This window comes from Fistularia commersonii, chromosome 12, assembly GCF_037954325.1.
Source record: "Fistularia commersonii isolate RoL2024-O1a breed Wild chromosome 12, RoL_Fcom_v1.0, whole genome shotgun sequence".
NCBI lineage: Eukaryota > Metazoa > Chordata > Actinopteri > Syngnathiformes > Fistulariidae > Fistularia > Fistularia commersonii.
The window spans coordinates 4,493,760-4,511,767 of NC_141295.1; the positions used below are offsets into that span (position 1 = coordinate 4,493,760).

At 48.3% G+C, this 18,008-nt stretch overlaps 6 protein-coding genes and 11 non-coding genes across 18 annotated transcripts; 13 read left to right on the forward strand and 4 right to left on the reverse strand.

Annotated features, from left to right (window-relative positions):
* Positions 1 to 72: 72 nt before the first annotated feature.
* On the forward strand, positions 73 to 145 carry trnav-cac (transfer RNA valine (anticodon CAC)). Its single transcript has one exon. It is a non-coding gene; the product is annotated as a tRNA-Val (tRNA).
* Positions 146 to 802: 657 nt separating this feature from the next.
* Positions 803 to 875, forward strand: trnav-aac (transfer RNA valine (anticodon AAC)). The gene has a single exon. It is a non-coding gene; the product is annotated as a tRNA-Val (tRNA).
* Positions 876 to 2,122: 1,247 nt separating this feature from the next.
* trnaf-gaa (transfer RNA phenylalanine (anticodon GAA)) lies at positions 2,123 to 2,195 on the forward strand. Its single transcript has one exon. It is a non-coding gene; the product is annotated as a tRNA-Phe (tRNA).
* A 433-nt stretch (positions 2,196 to 2,628) lies between these two features.
* On the reverse strand, positions 2,629 to 2,700 carry trnad-guc (transfer RNA aspartic acid (anticodon GUC)). Its single transcript has one exon. It is a non-coding gene; the product is annotated as a tRNA-Asp (tRNA).
* A 144-nt stretch (positions 2,701 to 2,844) lies between these two features.
* trnav-cac (transfer RNA valine (anticodon CAC)) lies at positions 2,845 to 2,917 on the forward strand. Its single transcript has one exon. It is a non-coding gene; the product is annotated as a tRNA-Val (tRNA).
* Positions 2,918 to 3,574: 657 nt separating this feature from the next.
* trnav-aac (transfer RNA valine (anticodon AAC)) lies at positions 3,575 to 3,647 on the forward strand. Its single transcript has one exon. It is a non-coding gene; the product is annotated as a tRNA-Val (tRNA).
* Positions 3,648 to 4,894: 1,247 nt separating this feature from the next.
* On the forward strand, positions 4,895 to 4,967 carry trnaf-gaa (transfer RNA phenylalanine (anticodon GAA)). The gene has a single exon. It is a non-coding gene; the product is annotated as a tRNA-Phe (tRNA).
* Positions 4,968 to 5,400: 433 nt separating this feature from the next.
* Positions 5,401 to 5,472, reverse strand: trnad-guc (transfer RNA aspartic acid (anticodon GUC)). Its single transcript has one exon. It is a non-coding gene; the product is annotated as a tRNA-Asp (tRNA).
* Positions 5,473 to 5,616: 144 nt separating this feature from the next.
* trnav-cac (transfer RNA valine (anticodon CAC)) lies at positions 5,617 to 5,689 on the forward strand. The gene has a single exon. It is a non-coding gene; the product is annotated as a tRNA-Val (tRNA).
* Positions 5,690 to 6,346: 657 nt separating this feature from the next.
* trnav-aac (transfer RNA valine (anticodon AAC)) lies at positions 6,347 to 6,419 on the forward strand. The gene has a single exon. It is a non-coding gene; the product is annotated as a tRNA-Val (tRNA).
* Positions 6,420 to 7,666: 1,247 nt separating this feature from the next.
* Positions 7,667 to 7,739, forward strand: trnaf-gaa (transfer RNA phenylalanine (anticodon GAA)). The gene has a single exon. It is a non-coding gene; the product is annotated as a tRNA-Phe (tRNA).
* Positions 7,740 to 9,020: 1,281 nt separating this feature from the next.
* Positions 9,021 to 9,696, reverse strand: LOC147228386 (histone H2A-like). Its single transcript, XM_086156473.1, has one exon. It carries the CDS (start codon positions 9,428 to 9,430, stop codon positions 9,047 to 9,049), a length of 384 nt encoding a protein of 127 aa, XP_086012599.1. The 5' UTR covers positions 9,431 to 9,696; the 3' UTR covers positions 9,021 to 9,046.
* On the forward strand, positions 9,611 to 10,163 carry LOC147228387 (histone H3). Its single transcript, XM_086156472.1, has one exon. The coding sequence runs from the start codon at positions 9,740 to 9,742 to the stop codon at positions 10,148 to 10,150; it is 411 nt and encodes a 136-aa protein (XP_086012598.1). The 5' UTR covers positions 9,611 to 9,739; the 3' UTR covers positions 10,151 to 10,163.
* A 775-nt stretch (positions 10,164 to 10,938) lies between these two features.
* On the forward strand, positions 10,939 to 11,418 carry LOC147228388 (histone H2B 1/2-like). The gene has a single exon (XM_086156478.1). The coding sequence runs from the start codon at positions 10,939 to 10,941 to the stop codon at positions 11,311 to 11,313; it is 375 nt and encodes a 124-aa protein (XP_086012604.1). The 3' UTR covers positions 11,314 to 11,418.
* A 1,163-nt stretch (positions 11,419 to 12,581) lies between these two features.
* Positions 12,582 to 13,980, forward strand: LOC147228389 (histone H4). The gene has a single exon (XM_086156483.1). It carries the CDS (start codon positions 12,730 to 12,732, stop codon positions 13,039 to 13,041), a length of 312 nt encoding a protein of 103 aa, XP_086012609.1. The 5' UTR covers positions 12,582 to 12,729; the 3' UTR covers positions 13,042 to 13,980.
* Positions 13,981 to 14,722: 742 nt separating this feature from the next.
* On the forward strand, positions 14,723 to 18,001 carry LOC147228390 (histone H1-like). Of its 2 annotated transcripts, XM_086156480.1 has the most exons (2): positions 14,723 to 15,506; positions 17,597 to 18,001. In XM_086156480.1, exons 1-2 carry the CDS (start codon positions 14,890 to 14,892, stop codon positions 17,637 to 17,639), a joined length of 660 nt encoding a protein of 219 aa, XP_086012606.1. In that variant the 5' UTR covers positions 14,723 to 14,889; the 3' UTR covers positions 17,640 to 18,001. The 2 variants fall into 2 exon arrangements, with proteins under 2 accessions (XP_086012606.1, XP_086012607.1); XM_086156481.1 differs by lacking the exon at positions 17,597 to 18,001 and having other exon boundaries at positions 14,723 to 15,746.
* On the reverse strand, positions 15,870 to 16,611 carry LOC147228391 (histone H4). The gene has a single exon (XM_086156265.1). It carries the CDS (start codon positions 16,603 to 16,605, stop codon positions 16,294 to 16,296), a length of 312 nt encoding a protein of 103 aa, XP_086012391.1. The 5' UTR covers positions 16,606 to 16,611; the 3' UTR covers positions 15,870 to 16,293.
* Positions 18,002 to 18,008: the final 7 nt, after the last annotated feature.

Sequence of the window (18,008 nt, forward strand, 5' to 3'; positions counted from 1 at the left end):
GTGAACGACTGCAAATCACTCCTTCCCCCCTTAGGATCGTTCTGATTAAACACCAAAATGTCCCCTTTTCAAGTTTCCGTAGTGTAGTGGTTATCACGTTCGCCTCACACGCGAAAGGTCCCCGGTTCGAAACCGGGCGGAAACAACTAGTGCTTCGGCTTGGCCGTTGGAAATAACACGGAACCTCGATCACCGTCTTCGTGTTCACAAGTTGAGATTGCCTTTTCCGTGCTCCTTCCTCAGAATCCTACGGTCGTCTCTGTGCTAGAGAACAAAAATGGAGCTCAACATGTGCCGTTATTATTTCTGCTGAGTCTTGGTCCCCCCTCTGTCAACTATCTGAGAGGAGTTTTTCTTCCACATTTAGCTTTACGTGCAACCATGCATCCATGTGTTCCTTCAAAATTCCCAGTGGAATACAAAGTCACATCCTGGAGCGGAGACAACAGTGATCAGCGATCGAGATGAAACAGCCCAAAGTCCAAGAAGGAGCCCACATAGGAGGAGAATTGAATCCTGGATACGCTGACAGCATTTTCATAACAATGACACGCTGTTGTTCAAACGAGGTTCCATAGGAACGGACTGTCGTTATGACCATTCGCTTTGTGTCTCCTTCGCCGGATGTTTGTCCGCGACGACCTACACGTGAAGGCCAACGTGTGTACCCTTGTTGCGCTCTCGGTCGCGTCTACTCACAAAGATGCTGGCCCCGTCATGGAGTTGCATGAGAGAGAAGAGAAGTGCGGTGCAAATCACCCGTCCCCGCCGAAAATTTAGGCGGCCTCCGCCTCTCCGTCAGGTTTCCGTAGTGTAGTGGTCATCACGTTCGCCTAACACGCGAAAGGTCCCCGGTTCGAAACCGGGCGGAAACAGCTCCTTGCTAGCAACTACATGAGCTTATTTTCTGTTTGAAAAACAGAAGTCGCAGTCCCCCTCCACACCCCACCCCAACCTTCTGTTTGACTGTTGTTCCCACTGCTTCCTCGACATACTGCATTCATTTCTGTCCCAGAAAACAAAAAATGGAAATAAAGTGCGCCATTATCACTTCTGCTGAGTGTTGGTCCCCCCGCTTTCCTCTATTTGAAAGAGAGTTTTTCTTACACATTCAGTTTTACATGCAACCATGACATTCAAAGTCAAATCCAAGATTGGAGACAGCAGTGATGATCGATCGAGATTGAAAATGTTTATTGCCATGTACACAGCATTAGATTCAACAGCCTTTCAGGATGCCACCGACTGTTTTCATGTTGCGCGCTCCCCAAACTTAACAGACACTAACTTTCGCAACACACTTTCCATAGACACACGCGATATACACTTAGAAAAGAGTGCACAATTACGTATGTACATGGGCAAACACAAGAAGGATCATAAGCCGGAAAAATGAAACGCAGTCCATGTGTACGTAAATATTCGAGTGACAGTGGACTAAGGTGCAAGCATGTTGCCTGTATGACACAAAGCAGCGGCAGCATATTGTGATTTCGAAAAGGCAACCGTGGACTCACCTGAGGACTTGTCATCGATCGATTCATTCCCATAGCACAGTGAAATACATGGACACATCCAGGAAAGGAATGGAGACAACGGTGAACCAAGTTGTGATCCAAACAGGGCACCACCGCCATCTAGTGGGGAAACACTCTCACCGGTAGCAGAGACGGCAAACAACCGTGTGTCGGTATGTCGCCGGTTCGAAACCGGGCGGAAAAAAAACAACGATCGTTTTTGCTGACACTATTCTGAATATTCCCCCTTCCCTCCCCGATGTCAAGTGGAGCTTTTCTGGTCTCTTTTCTCAGCATGCTTTCACTCACATGTCGCAGTACGATACATCGTGACACTCAACTGGACACAGCGGCGATTGACATTCAAGATGAAACAGCCTGAAGTCCCCAGAAGGAAGCCCACCTCACGTCACAGAGCTCCGAGCAGCCAATCCCGGCGGCAGTCCTGGTTATGAGCCTCGGGTTCGCGCTGCACGCCGGCTCGTGGCCATTAGCTTGCTGTTGCTCCGCTAAGCTTCGCTCAGCTAGCGGCTTGCCTCACCTTGACCTCAGTAGCCGGATGTTGTCGCCGCTCCTCGTGACGTCACATCCGTGCCGGTTCCGTCGCCGAAATAGCTCAGTTGGGAGAGCGTTAGACTGAAGATCTAAAGGTCCCTGGTTCGATCCCGGGTTTCGGCACGACATCTGACCGTGTGCGGGGGCCTGCCAAAATCCCAGCATTCCCTCGGTTTCGTTTTTCTGTCACTCTTCTCGAAAAGAGCTCATCTAGCTTAGCTAAGCTTAGCTTAGCTCGCGTCTGCTCGCTGAGGTGTTGTTGCCGGAAGTGAGGAGAGACGAGAGTCACGTAGTGAAGCAGAGCAACTACCCCTGCAAAAATTGCATAATTGCAACCCCGGTCTTCCACGTGACGGGCGGAGATACTGTCCACTACACTCGTTTTCGTTTTTCCGTCTCTCTTCTCGAGGAGAGCTCCTCTGGCCTGGCTTAGCTTAGCCAAAAGCAAACAGCTAGCGTCTGCTCGCTGAGATGTTGTTGCCGGAAGTGATGAGAGCCGAGAGTCACGCAGTGATACACTTGCTTCCCCTCAAGTTTTGCAAGAAGTGCAATTTTTCTCCCCGTCGGGGAATCGAACCCCGGTCTTCCGCGTGACAGGCGGAGATACTGTCCACTATACTAACGAGGAGATGGCGTGCTGTGTCCAGGTCGGCTGACCACGATCGTCTGGCTTCCCCTGCCAGCACAGACACTCTTCCTCGTGAACGACTGCAAATCACTCCTTCCCCCCTTAGGATCGTTCTGATTAAACACCAAAATGTCCCCTTTTCAAGTTTCCGTAGTGTAGTGGTTATCACGTTCGCCTCACACGCGAAAGGTCCCCGGTTCGAAACCGGGCGGAAACAACTAGTGCTTCGGCTTGGCCGTTGGAAATAACACGGAACCTCGATCACCGTCTTCGTGTTCACAAGTTGAGATTGCCTTTTCCGTGCTCCTTCCTCAGAATCCTACGGTCGTCTCTGTGCTAGAGAACAAAAATGGAGCTCAACATGTGCCGTTATTATTTCTGCTGAGTCTTGGTCCCCCCTCTGTCAACTATCTGAGAGGAGTTTTTCTTCCACATTTAGCTTTACGTGCAACCATGCATCCATGTGTTCCTTCAAAATTCCCAGTGGAATACAAAGTCACATCCTGGAGCGGAGACAACAGTGATCAGCGATCGAGATGAAACAGCCCAAAGTCCAAGAAGGAGCCCACATAGGAGGAGAATTGAATCCTGGATACGCTGACAGCATTTTCATAACAATGACACGCTGTTGTTCAAACGAGGTTCCATAGGAACGGACTGTCGTTATGACCATTCGCTTTGTGTCTCCTTCGCCGGATGTTTGTCCGCGACGACCTACACGTGAAGGCCAACGTGTGTACCCTTGTTGCGCTCTCGGTCGCGTCTACTCACAAAGATGCTGGCCCCGTCATGGAGTTGCATGAGAGAGAAGAGAAGTGCGGTGCAAATCACCCGTCCCCGCCGAAAATTTAGGCGGCCTCCGCCTCTCCGTCAGGTTTCCGTAGTGTAGTGGTCATCACGTTCGCCTAACACGCGAAAGGTCCCCGGTTCGAAACCGGGCGGAAACAGCTCCTTGCTAGCAACTACGTGAGCTTATTTTCTGTTTGAAAAACAGAAGTCGCAGTCCCCCTCCACACCCCACCCCAACCTTCTGTTTGACTGTTGTTCCCACTGCTTCCTCGACATACTGCATTCATTTCTGTCCCAGAAAACAAAAAATGGAAATAAAGTGCGCCATTATCACTTCTGCTGAGTGTTGGTCCCCCCGCTTTCCTCTATTTGAAAGAGAGTTTTTCTTACACATTCAGTTTTACATGCAACCATGACATTCAAAGTCAAATCCAAGATTGGAGACAGCAGTGATGATCGATCGAGATTGAAAATGTTTATTGCCATGTACACAGCATTAGATTCAACAGCCTTTCAGGATGCCACCGACTGTTTTCATGTTGCGCGCTCCCCAAACTTAACAGACACTAACTTTCGCAACACACTTTCCATAGACACACGCGATATACACTTAGAAAAGAGTGCACAATTACGTATGTACATGGGCAAACACAAGAAGGATCATAAGCCGGAAAAATGAAACGCAGTCCATGTGTACGTAAATATTCGAGTGACAGTGGACTAAGGTGCAAGCATGTTGCCTGTATGACACAAAGCAGCGGCAGCATATTGTGATTTCGAAAAGGCAACCGTGGACTCACCTGAGGACTTGTCATCGATCGATTCATTCCCATAGCACAGTGAAATACATGGACACATCCAGGAAAGGAATGGAGACAACGGTGAACCAAGTTGTGATCCAAACAGGGCACCACCGCCATCTAGTGGGGAAACACTCTCACCGGTAGCAGAGACGGCAAACAACCGTGTGTCGGTATGTCGCCGGTTCGAAACCGGGCGGAAAAAAAACAACGATCGTTTTTGCTGACACTATTCTGAATATTCCCCCTTCCCTCCCCGATGTCAAGTGGAGCTTTTCTGGTCTCTTTTCTCAGCATGCTTTCACTCACATGTCGCAGTACGATACATCGTGACACTCAACTGGACACAGCGGCGATTGACATTCAAGATGAAACAGCCTGAAGTCCCCAGAAGGAAGCCCACCTCACGTCACAGAGCTCCGAGCAGCCAATCCCGGCGGCAGTCCTGGTTATGAGCCTCGGGTTCGCGCTGCACGCCGGCTCGTGGCCATTAGCTTGCTGTTGCTCCGCTAAGCTTCGCTCAGCTAGCGGCTTGCCTCACCTTGACCTCAGTAGCCGGATGTTGTCGCCGCTCCTCGTGACGTCACATCCGTGCCGGTTCCGTCGCCGAAATAGCTCAGTTGGGAGAGCGTTAGACTGAAGATCTAAAGGTCCCTGGTTCGATCCCGGGTTTCGGCACGACATCTGACCGTGTGCGGGGGCCTGCCAAAATCCCAGCATTCCCTCGGTTTCGTTTTTCTGTCACTCTTCTCGAAAAGAGCTCATCTAGCTTAGCTAAGCTTAGCTTAGCTCGCGTCTGCTCGCTGAGGTGTTGTTGCCGGAAGTGAGGAGAGACGAGAGTCACGTAGTGAAGCAGAGCAACTACCCCTGCAAAAATTGCATAATTGCAACCCCGGTCTTCCACGTGACGGGCGGAGATACTGTCCACTACACTCGTTTTCGTTTTTCCGTCTCTCTTCTCGAGGAGAGCTCCTCTGGCCTGGCTTAGCTTAGCCAAAAGCAAACAGCTAGCGTCTGCTCGCTGAGATGTTGTTGCCGGAAGTGATGAGAGCCGAGAGTCACGCAGTGATACACTTGCTTCCCCTCAAGTTTTGCAAGAAGTGCAATTTTTCTCCCCGTCGGGGAATCGAACCCCGGTCTTCCGCGTGACAGGCGGAGATACTGTCCACTATACTAACGAGGAGATGGCGTGTTGTGTCCAGGTCGGCTGACCACGATCGTCTGGCTTCCCCTGCCAGCACAGACACTCTTCCTCGTGAACGACTGCAAATCACTCCTTCCCCCCTTAGGATCGTTCTGATTAAACACCAAAATGTCCCCTTTTCAAGTTTCCGTAGTGTAGTGGTTATCACGTTCGCCTCACACGCGAAAGGTCCCCGGTTCGAAACCGGGCGGAAACAACTAGTGCTTCGGCTTGGCCGTTGGAAATAACACGGAACCTCGATCACCGTCTTCGTGTTCACAAGTTGAGATTGCCTTTTCCGTGCTCCTTCCTCAGAATCCTACGGTCGTCTCTGTGCTAGAGAACAAAAATGGAGCTCAACATGTGCCGTTATTATTTCTGCTGAGTCTTGGTCCCCCCTCTGTCAACTATCTGAGAGGAGTTTTTCTTCCACATTTAGCTTTACGTGCAACCTTGCATCCATGTGTTCCTTCAAAATTCCCAGTGGAATACAAAGTCACATCCTGGAGCGGAGACAACAGTGATCAGCGATCGAGATGAAACAGCCCAAAGTCCAAGAAGGAGCCCACATAGGAGGAGAATTGAATCCTGGATACGCTGACAGCATTTTCATAACAATGACACGCTGTTGTTCAAACGAGGTTCCATAGGAACGGACTGTCGTTATGACCATTCGCTTTGTGTCTCCTTCGCCGGATGTTTGTCCGCGACGACCTACACGTGAAGGCCAACGTGTGTACCCTTGTTGCGCTCTCGGTCGCGTCTACTCACAAAGATGCTGGCCCCGTCATGGAGTTGCATGAGAGAGAAGAGAAGTGCGGTGCAAATCACCCGTCCCCGCCGAAAATTTAGGCGGCCTCCGCCTCTCCGTCAGGTTTCCGTAGTGTAGTGGTCATCACGTTCGCCTAACACGCGAAAGGTCCCCGGTTCGAAACCGGGCGGAAACAGCTCCTTGCTAGCAACTACATGAGCTTATTTTCTGTTTGAAAAACAGAAGTCGCAGTCCCCCTCCACACCCCACCCCAACCTTCTGTTTGACTGTTGTTCCCACTGCTTCCTCGACATACTGCATTCATTTCTGTCCCAGAAAACAAAAAATGGAAATAAAGTGCGCCATTATCACTTCTGCTGAGTGTTGGTCCCCCCGCTTTCCTCTATTTGAAAGAGAGTTTTTCTTACACATTCAGTTTTACATGCAACCATGACATTCAAAGTCAAATCCAAGATTGGAGACAGCAGTGATGATCGATCGAGATTGAAAATGTTTATTGCCATGTACACAGCATTAGATTCAACAGCCTTTCAGGATGCCACCGACTGTTTTCATGTTGCGCGCTCCCCAAACTTAACAGACACTAACTTTCGCAACACACTTTCCATAGACACACGCGATATACACTTAGAAAAGAGTGCACAATTACGTATGTACATGGGCAAACACAAGAAGGATCATAAGCCGGAAAAATGAAACGCAGTCCATGTGTGCGTAAATATTCGAGTGACAGTGGACTCAGGTGCAAGCATGTTGCCTGTATGACACAAAGCAGCGGCAGCATATTGTGATTTCGAAAAGGCAACCGTGGACTCACCTGAGGACTTGTCATCGATCGATTCATTCCCATAGCACAGTGAAATACATGGACACATCCAGGAAAGGAATGGAGACAACGGTGAACCAAGTTGTGATCCAAACAGGGCACCACCGCCATCTAGTGGGGAAACACTCTCACCGGTAGCAGAGACGGCAAACAACCGTGTGTCGGCATGTCGCCGGTTCGAAACCGGGCGGAAAAAAAACAACGATCGTTTTTGCTGACACTATTCTGAATATTCCCCCTTCCCTCCCCGATGTCAAGTGGAGCTTTTCTGGTCTCTTTTCTCAGCATGCTTTCACTCACATGTCGCAGTACGATACATAGTGACACTCAACTGGACACAGCGGCGATTGACATTCAAGATGAAACAGCCTGAAGTCCCCAGAAGGAAGCCCACCTCACGTCACAGAGCTCCGAGCAGCCAATCCCGGCGGCAGTCCTGGTTATGAGCCTCGGGTTCGCGCTGCACGCCGGCTCGTGGCCATTAGCTTGCTGTTGCTCCGCTAAGCTTCGCTCAGCTAGCGGCTTGCCTCACCTTGACCTCAGTAGCCGGATGTTGTCGCCGCTCCTCGTGACGTCACATCCGTGCCGGTTCCGTCGCCGAAATAGCTCAGTTGGGAGAGCGTTAGACTGAAGATCTAAAGGTCCCTGGTTCGATCCCGGGTTTCGGCACGACATCTGACCGTGTGCGGGGGCCTGCCAAAATCCCAGCATTCCCTCGGTTTCGTTTTTCTGTCACTCTTCTCGAAAAGAGCTCCTCTAGCTAAGCTTAGCTAGCGTCAACTAAAAGTCAGCAGCTAGCGTCTGCTTGCTGACATGTTGTTGCCTGGAAGTGATGAGAGACGAGAGTCACGTAATAAAGCAGATTTAGAGCAACTACCCAGCTTCCCCTGAAGTTTTGCAACAATTGGGTTTTCTTCCCGTCAAATAAGCAGCTGAGCCTTTGCTACCGTCTTTAGTGCAGCTCTATCCTGCCTTCTTTGTACCTCGGTATTAACATTCTCAAAGCAAATACTGCATCTGTAGTATGAAGCCATACTGCTGTCCACAACTGCTGACTTCTGCTCTCAGTCTAGTTTCCTCTACTTTGTCAACAACTTTATCCCTCTATAGTTGCTGCGATTCTGCATATCCTCCTTATTCTTAACAATGGTCACCATCACACTTCGTCTCCATTCTTCTCACTCTAACATTTAGTTGAATAATCTAGTCAGACACTCTACCGCTACCTCTCCTAGACACCTCCACCTCAACAGGATTATCATCAGGACCCACATCCTCTCCACTCCACATCCTCTTTAATGCCTTCCTCACTTCATTTTTACCAATCTCTGCTACTTTGTTGTCTACAATAGTAGACAACTCTACCCTTGCCTCTCATTCCTTTCTCACATTCATCAGCTCTTCAAAATACTCTTTCCATCTTCCCATCACTCTTCTAGCATCTGTCAATACACTTACCTCTCTATCCTTAATCACTCGGACCTGTTGTACATTCTTTCCATCTTTATCTCTGTGTTTTGCCAACCTGTATAGATGATTCTCTCCCTCCCTACTGTCCAACTGAGCCTTTGCTACCTCTGTCTTTACCTTACATTGTATCCCCCTGTACACCTTTCTGTTCTCTTCAGTCCTCTCAGCATCCCACTTCTTCGCTAACCATTTTCTCTGAATATACTTGCCAACCTCTATGGATGTTCACTGTTAATGCATTTGACTGTCAGATGCTCATTGGCACAGGTCAGCAAAACTAGGCTTCAAATCAGGCATGCAATAATTAAATATGTATCAGTGATCAACATATTTCATGGGAGGAATGCATGTTTAATTGGATTAACTGCAGTAGTTTTCATAGATGTATGTGCATGGCTTTTAGAAGGGCTATAATATGGTTATTTGGATAATTAGGATGTGCTCAGAGATGGAGATGGATGGCTCTTAAAAGAGCCGTTGTGTTGTTGGTTGTTATGGGGCTCCGTCTACTTCTTGGCGGGCTTCTCGGTCTTCTTGGGCAGCAGCACCGCCTGGATGTTGGGCAGCACGCCGCCCTGGGCGATGGTGACTCCTCCCAGCAGCTTGTTGAGCTCCTCGTCGTTGCGGACGGCCAGCTGCAGGTGACGCGGGATGATACGGGTCTTCTTGTTGTCGCGGGCGGCGTTTCCGGCCAGCTCCAGGATCTCGGCGGTCAGGTACTCCAGCACGGCCGCCAGGTACACGGGGGCGCCGGCTCCCACTCGCTCGGCGTAGTTGCCCTTCCTCAGCAGCCTGTGGACGCGGCCCACGGGGAACTGGAGCCCGGCGCGGGACGAGCGGGTCTTGGCCTTGGCGCGGGCTTTGCCTCCGGTTTTGCCTCTTCCACTCATTATTACTATTTCTTGAATTGATACAAAATGTGAAGTTCCGAGGACAGACCCTCACTTATATATCCGCGGAGCGGGGAGGTTCCTGTAAAAGCGCGCCGGGTTTTGGCGGCCGATTTCAAACGTCTCTCCTCCAATGAGCAGCGGCGCTTCCGGCGGGGAGTCGCTCTCCCAGACGGCGGCCAATGAGAGCCTGGAGGCGGGGACCAGCCTCCGCTTGACGCCGCTGCAACTCGGCTATAAGACCAGCGCATCCCCGCAGAAATACTCATCGCTTCTGTTTGACGCACTCGAATCTGAAAACCTCCTGTCATGGCAAGAACCAAGCAAACCGCCCGCAAATCCACCGGAGGCAAAGCCCCCAGGAAGCAGCTGGCGACCAAAGCCGCCCGCAAGAGCGCTCCGGCCACCGGCGGCGTGAAGAAGCCTCACCGTTACAGGCCCGGTACCGTGGCCCTGAGAGAGATCCGCCGCTATCAGAAATCCACGGAGCTGCTGATCCGCAAGCTGCCCTTCCAGCGCCTGGTGAGGGAGATCGCCCAGGACTTCAAGACCGACCTGCGCTTCCAGAGCTCCGCCGTCATGGCTCTGCAGGAGGCCAGCGAGGCTTACTTGGTGGGCCTGTTCGAGGACACCAACCTGTGCGCCATCCACGCCAAGAGGGTGACCATCATGCCCAAAGACATCCAGCTGGCACGCAGGATCCGCGGGGAGAGAGCTTAGACCTCCTGCCTGCTTCTCCACACAACGGCTCTTTTAAGAGCCACCACTCTTTCTCTAAAAGCATTTCAATCCATCCAAAGTGCAAACTGGGGATAAACCTAGTATAAACTAACTTAATCCAATCGTTCAACCGCAGTCAGCAGGAAACTGCGCCTTTCAAGATCAATAAGGAAGTGTTATAGTGAATCCTTCCACTTGATCCACTGACTGTTCAAAACTCCGTGTGGTAGTAGTATCAATACTGCTATTTGATAATTAACTGCCCGCTGGATTATATAATATGAATGGAATTCGTGGTAGTAGTTAAATGCACTTGTGTAAAAATGTACTAATATGATGGTTCACCTTGACTTCAAAACCACAGCAAACTGCCAGTCTGGCTGCAGTTCCAGCTGTCACCAGTAGATGTCGCTGTATTACGCCGTTGACGAGCTGCTTTGTAAACCGTAGAACCCACGCTGTACCACCTGTTTTCTACTAGGTCCGCAAAATCTTTCCTCGAAATTGTTCCTTCACATAACGAGCAATGAGGATGAGCGGCAGAGGGACGGGAGGCAAAGGATAAGTCTACTAAAATATCCCGGGTTTCAACAAGACCGCACTTTCAGACCTTTTTTTGAGCTGTTTGGCCGTTGACAACACTGTCCTTATCAACAGCTAACACAAACACTTCCGGGAAGCCCGTTGTTGAATCCACCAATCAGAGAGACGCGTCTGCACAGCTTATTTGCATAAAGGGTGTATAATTTGTCTGTTCAGGCACAAGCCCCGTACTCAAAGAGATCACAATGCCAGAGCCAGCGAAGCCAGCGCCCAAGAAGGGCTCTAAGAAAGCCGTGACTAAAACCGCCGGCAAGAACAGCAAGAAGAGGAAGAGACCCAGGAAGGAGAGCTATGCCATTTACGTGTACAAGGTGCTAAAGCAGGTGCACCCCGACACCGGTATCTCATCCAAGGCCATGAGCATCATGAACTCGTTCGTCAACGACATCTTCGAGCGCATCGCCTCCGAGGCGTCCCGCCTGGCGCACTACAACAAGCGCTCCACCATCACCTCCAGGGAGATCCAGACCGCCGTGCGTCTCCTGCTGCCCGGAGAGCTGGCCAAGCACGCCGTGTCCGAGGGCACCAAGGCCGTCACCAAGTACACCAGCTCCAAGTAAACCCTCCTGCAGCTTCCTGCAACTCCAAAGGTCCTTTTAAGGGCCACCTAATGGTTTAACTAAGAGCTGTCTCCTTCTCTTACTGTTTGTACTTTGTTGCTTTCTTTGCTCAACAGCTTTTATAGGCCATATAGCCTATAGAAAACTAGTCATTCAGTTTTCTGGGTATACTTAAAATTCCTGTCTGAGACTCCCTTTTTCAAGCTGCTTCCTCAGTATCTTCTGTTCATTTCTGTTTTCGAAAACAAAAATTGAGATTATTTCTACTGCGTTCCCCCCTCTTTCCACTAGTTCCACGATTTATTATTACAGATTTAATTTTACATGCAACTAAGCTTCAGAGAAGCTGGTGTGGAGGAGGTTGAAAGCCAGTCCCTTCTGAGTACATTTTGTCTGCAATTTGTTATTCAATAAAATATGCATCAACCTCTACAACCACAGCCAACTGAAATGGGTTGTTTTATTAGTTCAACTATCCTGCAATGCAACCAACTAGCTTGTTGATGAGAAACATGTGCATTTGATTTGATGTGCATTTATGAAAGCATAAAGTGGCAACAACAAACTAATTCCTTGCGACATTCAGGAATGTAGAACTGACCAACTCAATGTCTATACAGAAAAGGATCAATCATGTATAAGACAATTAGTAGAAAAGTTCATAATGTTTCACGGAACAGTATTAAAATCCATTCTGGTGATACCCCTTGCTTCAGTTCAATGGAGCAAAAAGTTACTACTCAATCGTATAAACGCTCACATGAATAACAGAACATATGCAGGACTGTCTCAGAAAGTTAGAATATTGTGATAAAGTTCTTTATCTTCTGTAATGCAATTACAAAAACAAAAATGTCATACATTCTGGATTCATTACAAATCGACTAAAATATTACAAGCCTTTTATTATTTTGATAAGAATAAGATAAGAATAAGAAGGACTTTATCTATCCCGAAGGAAATTGTTGTGCCAGTTACAAGAAAACATAATATTAAATAATGGTACAAAATTGTATAAACGGTAAAAAGATATATATTGCTGACATTGCTGATTATGGCTTACATCTTGAGAAAACTCAAAAATCTTATCTCAAAATATTAGAATATCACAAAAAAGTTTTTTTTTTTCAATTGCATTATAGATGATAAAGAACTTATCACAATATTCTAATTTTCGGAGACAGTCCTGTAAGACGACAACAGTAGCGACAGTTTGACATTTAGTTGCCATTTCAGTCCAATCAACGTGACGGTTTGAGATCACATGGTTATCAATGGCCAATCAGATGATCAGCATCAAAGTTTCTCCGGTTTCCGCGCGCGGTCTTTTTCTGAACCAATGAGATTCCCCGTACCGGTCTTTATAACCTCGTACCGACAAATGAGGAGCCACATTGTTCGGGAGCAGCAGCGAAGATGAGCGGAAGAGGAAAAGGAGGCAAAGGACTCGGCAAAGGAGGCGCCAAGCGGCACCGCAAAGTCCTCCGCGACAACATCCAGGGCATCACCAAGCCCGCCATCCGCCGCCTGGCCCGCCGCGGCGGCGTCAAGCGCATCTCCGGTCTGATCTACGAGGAGACCCGCGGCGTGCTCAAGGTGTTCCTGGAGAACGTCATCCGCGACGCCGTCACCTACACCGAGCACGCCAAGAGGAAGACGGTCACCGCCATGGATGTGGTGTACGCGCTCAAGAGGCAGGGCCGCACCCTGTACGGCTTCGGAGGTTAAACACACAGCAAAACCCAACAAAAAAGGCTCTTTTAAGAGCCGCCCACCATAATCTATTGTTCATATCCGCGATCGAAATAAGCATCAAACTGACAGATTTCACAGAGCTAGCCTCAATCCGGATAAAGACTTCTCTTTATCCGGAGTTATCGCTGTGTGTGATAGAATGCAGAGAATTCACTTGAATTGATTAGTAATGCCATATCAGCATTTGATCAGGAAATCATCTGTTTGACCTCTTGTAAAGACTTACAGTGCTCAATAAACACAGAAAAGACCAAACATGTCTAAAGAGGCCAGTCTCCTAAATCTCCTAAATACAATGCCTTGCTTGTGGGAACCTTGTTTACAAATTCTACATATAAATAACAGTTGACATGCAATTGCTTCCCTTATCTGTTTGTAATATTGTTCTGTCTAACTCGCTGCCTCTTGGCCAGGACCCCCTTGTAAAAGAGGTTTTTAATCTCAATGGGTCTTCTTGGTTAAGTAAAGGTGAAATAAAAAATAATAATAAAAAAAGTCTCAGACTCTAAAATGGCTTGAATTACAGGTTACAGTATATATACTTTTACCTGAGTGCAGATTTTATTCGCTGCTGTTCACCAAGATCCTCTCAAATGGTCACACAGCTGCTGTCAGATTTTGTACGCTAGTATTTCCTTTATTCACCTTTTTTAATTCTCAATTTTTCATTGAAACATGCTTCAACTCGAAAACAACTGCGAGGGGCATTTTTTTGTTGTACGGGTGTCAATATGTCAAAAAGTTTCAATTATTTGCTGACATAAGTGTTATTTTGCAGAAAAACAAGTCTGTCAGACATTATGCGCAGTGTGTGTGAGATGTTTTCTTTTAATCGTATATTTAGATTTAAAAAAATGCTCAATATAGAATTTGGAGGAGGATAAAAACATTTGTGAATGCTAGGAGTCTCCTTTGACCTCTGACTCAGGATAATCTAAGCTTTCAGTTTTGATCCATGTTTTTTCACACAATATTTTAATAAGTTATCAATTTAAAAAGGTTAAAAAAAAGGTAATTGTTCATTTTTATTTAATCTATTACTAGCTGCTTTTTAAATGTGGTGAGGTGTGACAGGTGTGTGGAGTTCCTGTCCTCCTGCTGTCATGGCGCTTTTCAGAAAGCCCTGGATCATCGAAACAACCCTATAAGTGTATATTTTTGAATTCGATTTTTCTTAGTAAGGGTAGAATTTAGTAATTTTCCTCTTAAAAACCCTTCCGTGCAGCGGGGGAGCAGATGAGGACAGTGTCTGGAAGCAGCTCCGACCACCGGCGCGTCACCAGCCTCAGCCGGCATCAGTGTGTTTGCTGCCGGCTCAACATCCGGCTCTGGTGGGAAAACGACGGCCTCTGCACCCGCGTTTGGACGCTCATTGTAAAAACCAAAGTGTGTTTTTGCGGGGGAAACGCGTCGTGCGGGAAGGAGATGCGTTTTAAAGGGTTTTGTGAGAGAAAAGAGCGGAGAAAGCAGGCGAGCTGTGCAGCTGCGGGAGGGGGACGGGCGTCATTTCGAGGCTCCACGGAGGAAACGCGGACACACCCGGAGCTCCGCTGCACCCGGACGGGAAGAGAAGCGTGTCAGCTATCAACTCGACTAGAGTGGACGCGCCACGCGTGACCCGCGTGGATTATTCGCGGGTTTTAAACCGGGGAGAAAACACAAGCGTCCCGGCTTTTGGTCCCCGCCGAGCGGCCCGCCGCCGGGTTGACTCTCCACGGTTCTCATGATGTGTTTAAGTCCCGCCTCTCGCTCCGGGCAGAGTCACATCCCGAGCGGACTCTCAGCTGACACTTCCAGCAGATCCAGCGTCTAGTAGGAACCATGGCAGAAGAAGCCCCAGCCCCGGCCGCCGCCCCGGCCAAGGCCACCAAGAAGAAGGCCCCCAGACCCAAGAGGACCGGACCCAGCCTGGGCGACCAGATCGTCAAAGCCGTGGGAGCGTCCAAGGAGCGCAACGGTCTGTCTCTGGCCGCCCTGAAGAAGGTGCTCGTTACCGGGGGCTACGATGTGGAGAAGAACCGCTCCCGCGTCAAGACCACCATCAAGCGGCTGGTGGAGAAGGGCACCCTGGTGCAGACCAAGGGCACCGGCGCCTCCGGGTCCTTCAAGGTGAACAAGAAGACCGAGGTGAAGAAACCCGCCGTCAAGAAAGCCGTGAAGGTGAAGAAGCCCGTCGCCAAGAAGAGCCCGGTGAAGAAGCCCAAGGCGGCGGCGACGGCCAAGAAGGCGGCGGCCGCCAAGAAGTCCCCGAAGAAGGTGAAGAGGGCGGCCAAGCCCGCCGCCAAGAAGACCGCTAAGGCCGCCAAGAAGCCCGCGGCGAAGAAGGTGGCCACCAAGAGCCCGAAGAAGGCGGCGGCCAAGAAGGCTCCCGCGGCCAAGAAGGCTCCCGCTAAGAAGGTGGCCAAGCCCAAAGCCAAGAAGACCGCAGCCAAGAAGAAGTAAATGCTTCAACTCCAAACAAAGGCTCTTTTAAGAGCCACCCAAGCTTCACACAAAGAGCAGATCCCACTTATGATTAATGCGTCATGTAAATATTACAACTGCATGTAGGAACCCAGGAGTTACACTATGATAAGGCTCACTGGGAATTGCTCACATTTTTTTAGTAAAGTGCACACAGCCTATATATATTGGAGTAATATATATATAGAGCTATAGAACAATTAGTGCATAAGCTGTGTACATATACATCGTTACGATATCTCGATACGTTGTCACGTATATTGTTAGGTAAAGTATATAGTGTCGTGTCTCTACTAATGTAATGTATTCCTATAGCACATACTATACGTATCGCCACGTTTCTAGTATATAGTGCATACTATAGGAAAACACAGGGGTACCTACAGGACCAGATGGAAGCACATAGTCAATATATTGACAATGTGGGAGCACATAGAAACTATAAGGAAAGACAAAAAAAGTACTATACAACAAACACCTATTGATAGCGTTTGGATATACAGTTTAGATTATCGTGGATATTCTTCTTTTAGTTATTTGTAATATCTAATTAATAAGGAATATTGATGGATTCGATTGTTCGGCAGTCAAAAGTAATCGAACATGGCCTTCGATTGACACCTGCCAAGTGTTCCGGACCGTTGTGACGTATTAGAACGTAATTTACATTATCTGAGTAAATAATGAAGTGGAGGATAATGTGCATTAGGTTTTAGTGGGCGGCTCTTAAAAGAGCCTTTGTGTTGTTGTCGTTGCGTGTGTTTAACCTCCGAAGCCGTACAGGGTGCGGCCCTGCCTCTTGAGCGCGTACACCACATCCATGGCGGTGACCGTCTTCCTCTTGGCGTGCTCGGTGTAGGTGACGGCGTCGCGGATGACGTTCTCCAGGAACACCTTAAGCACGCCGCGGGTCTCCTCGTAGATCAGACCGGAGATGCGCTTGACGCCGCCGCGGCGGGCCAGGCGGCGGATGGCGGGCTTGGTGATGCCCTGGATGTTGTCGCGGAGGACTTTGCGGTGCCGCTTGGCGCCTCCTTTGCCGAGTCCTTTGCCTCCCTTTCCTCTGCCGCTCATCTTCGCTGTTTATCAGACAAACCACGAATAGCGCCCCGCCGGCCAAACACCTTACTATATATGCAGTCTGCGGACGTTATAGAAGACAGGGGCGGTTCTAGCCTTTCTCCATGTGTCACGTGACCATGCACTCTAGCGCCCCCTAGTGGACAAAACACACATGGGGAAAACGGCGCACCCATTACATTACATTACATTACATTATGCAGACGCTTTTATCCAAAGCGACTTACAATAGAGGACATTGGAACTGTAAATACGCTTGCAAATACACGAAGCACAGGAAATATACATAACAGTAAGCTTGAGTTAGTGAGTTGTTTTTTTTTTTTGACAAAGACATACACAAACGTACACACACATACACACTGCATAGCCTAACTTGCTGCCTAACCTGATCTGGGGCATCAGCGCAGTAAAAAGTCCTGAAAGAGAAAAGTTTTTACCTGTTTCTTGAAGGTTGAGATAGATGATGCTAGTCTTGTTGCTTCTGGAAGTTTGTTCCACCACTGAGGTAGTAGAACTGAGAACAGTCCCCTCTTAGGAGATCATACAATCTGTTGTATCGATTATTATATGTGGGGGTGGCAAATAGATGCGATTATTTTCCTTTGTTGAATTTAAAAAGGCTCACTTAAAAATGTCAAATCGGCAATATTTTTTTCCCTTTTAAGGATAACCACAGCCAAGCAACCCTCCTGTATCTAACCCTATCTCTGAGATGAGATGAGATGAGAACAACTCTATTTATCCTGAAGGAAATTGTTGTACCAGAGTTTCAAGTAAAAACATAACAGTAATAGATAATAGTAGAAAGGAGGAAGAATAAGAAATACAATGAAATATAAATTGTCTTAACTGTTAACTACAAAGATTTGAAGATTCCCTGCAGCTGAGGGAAGAATGCATCCTCTGCATCCTCTCCTCTCACATTAACTACCTTAATTTCCTCTCACTACATCCATACATCTTCTCTTGGATCTAATTCCAGCATCCTACTAATATATTCACCATCCATCCTGGTCACTTCCTGAGAGAACCTCAGCATCTTCATCTCTGCGACCTCCAGCTCTGCTTCCTGTCTTCTCCTAAATGCATCCGTCTCCAAACCTGGTTTCACCGCTCCCTCGTACGCCTGTCCTTTCCTTCTGGCTTCCTCTTTTCTCCAGCCATTCCAAACATAACCAATATATTCATGTCAAATACTTGAAGAAATGAATCGAACAAATGTCTGCATTCGCTTCAAACCCCGAAGGCAGATCATTACAACTTTTTCTCTCGGCGAGGTCCACATTTTGATCCACTTCCTTATTTTTGTGAAATGTCAATAAACTAAGTTACAACACGGGATCAGGGAATCTTCTCTCCGACAGGAAAAACAGAATCCACTCTTTGCAAATCTC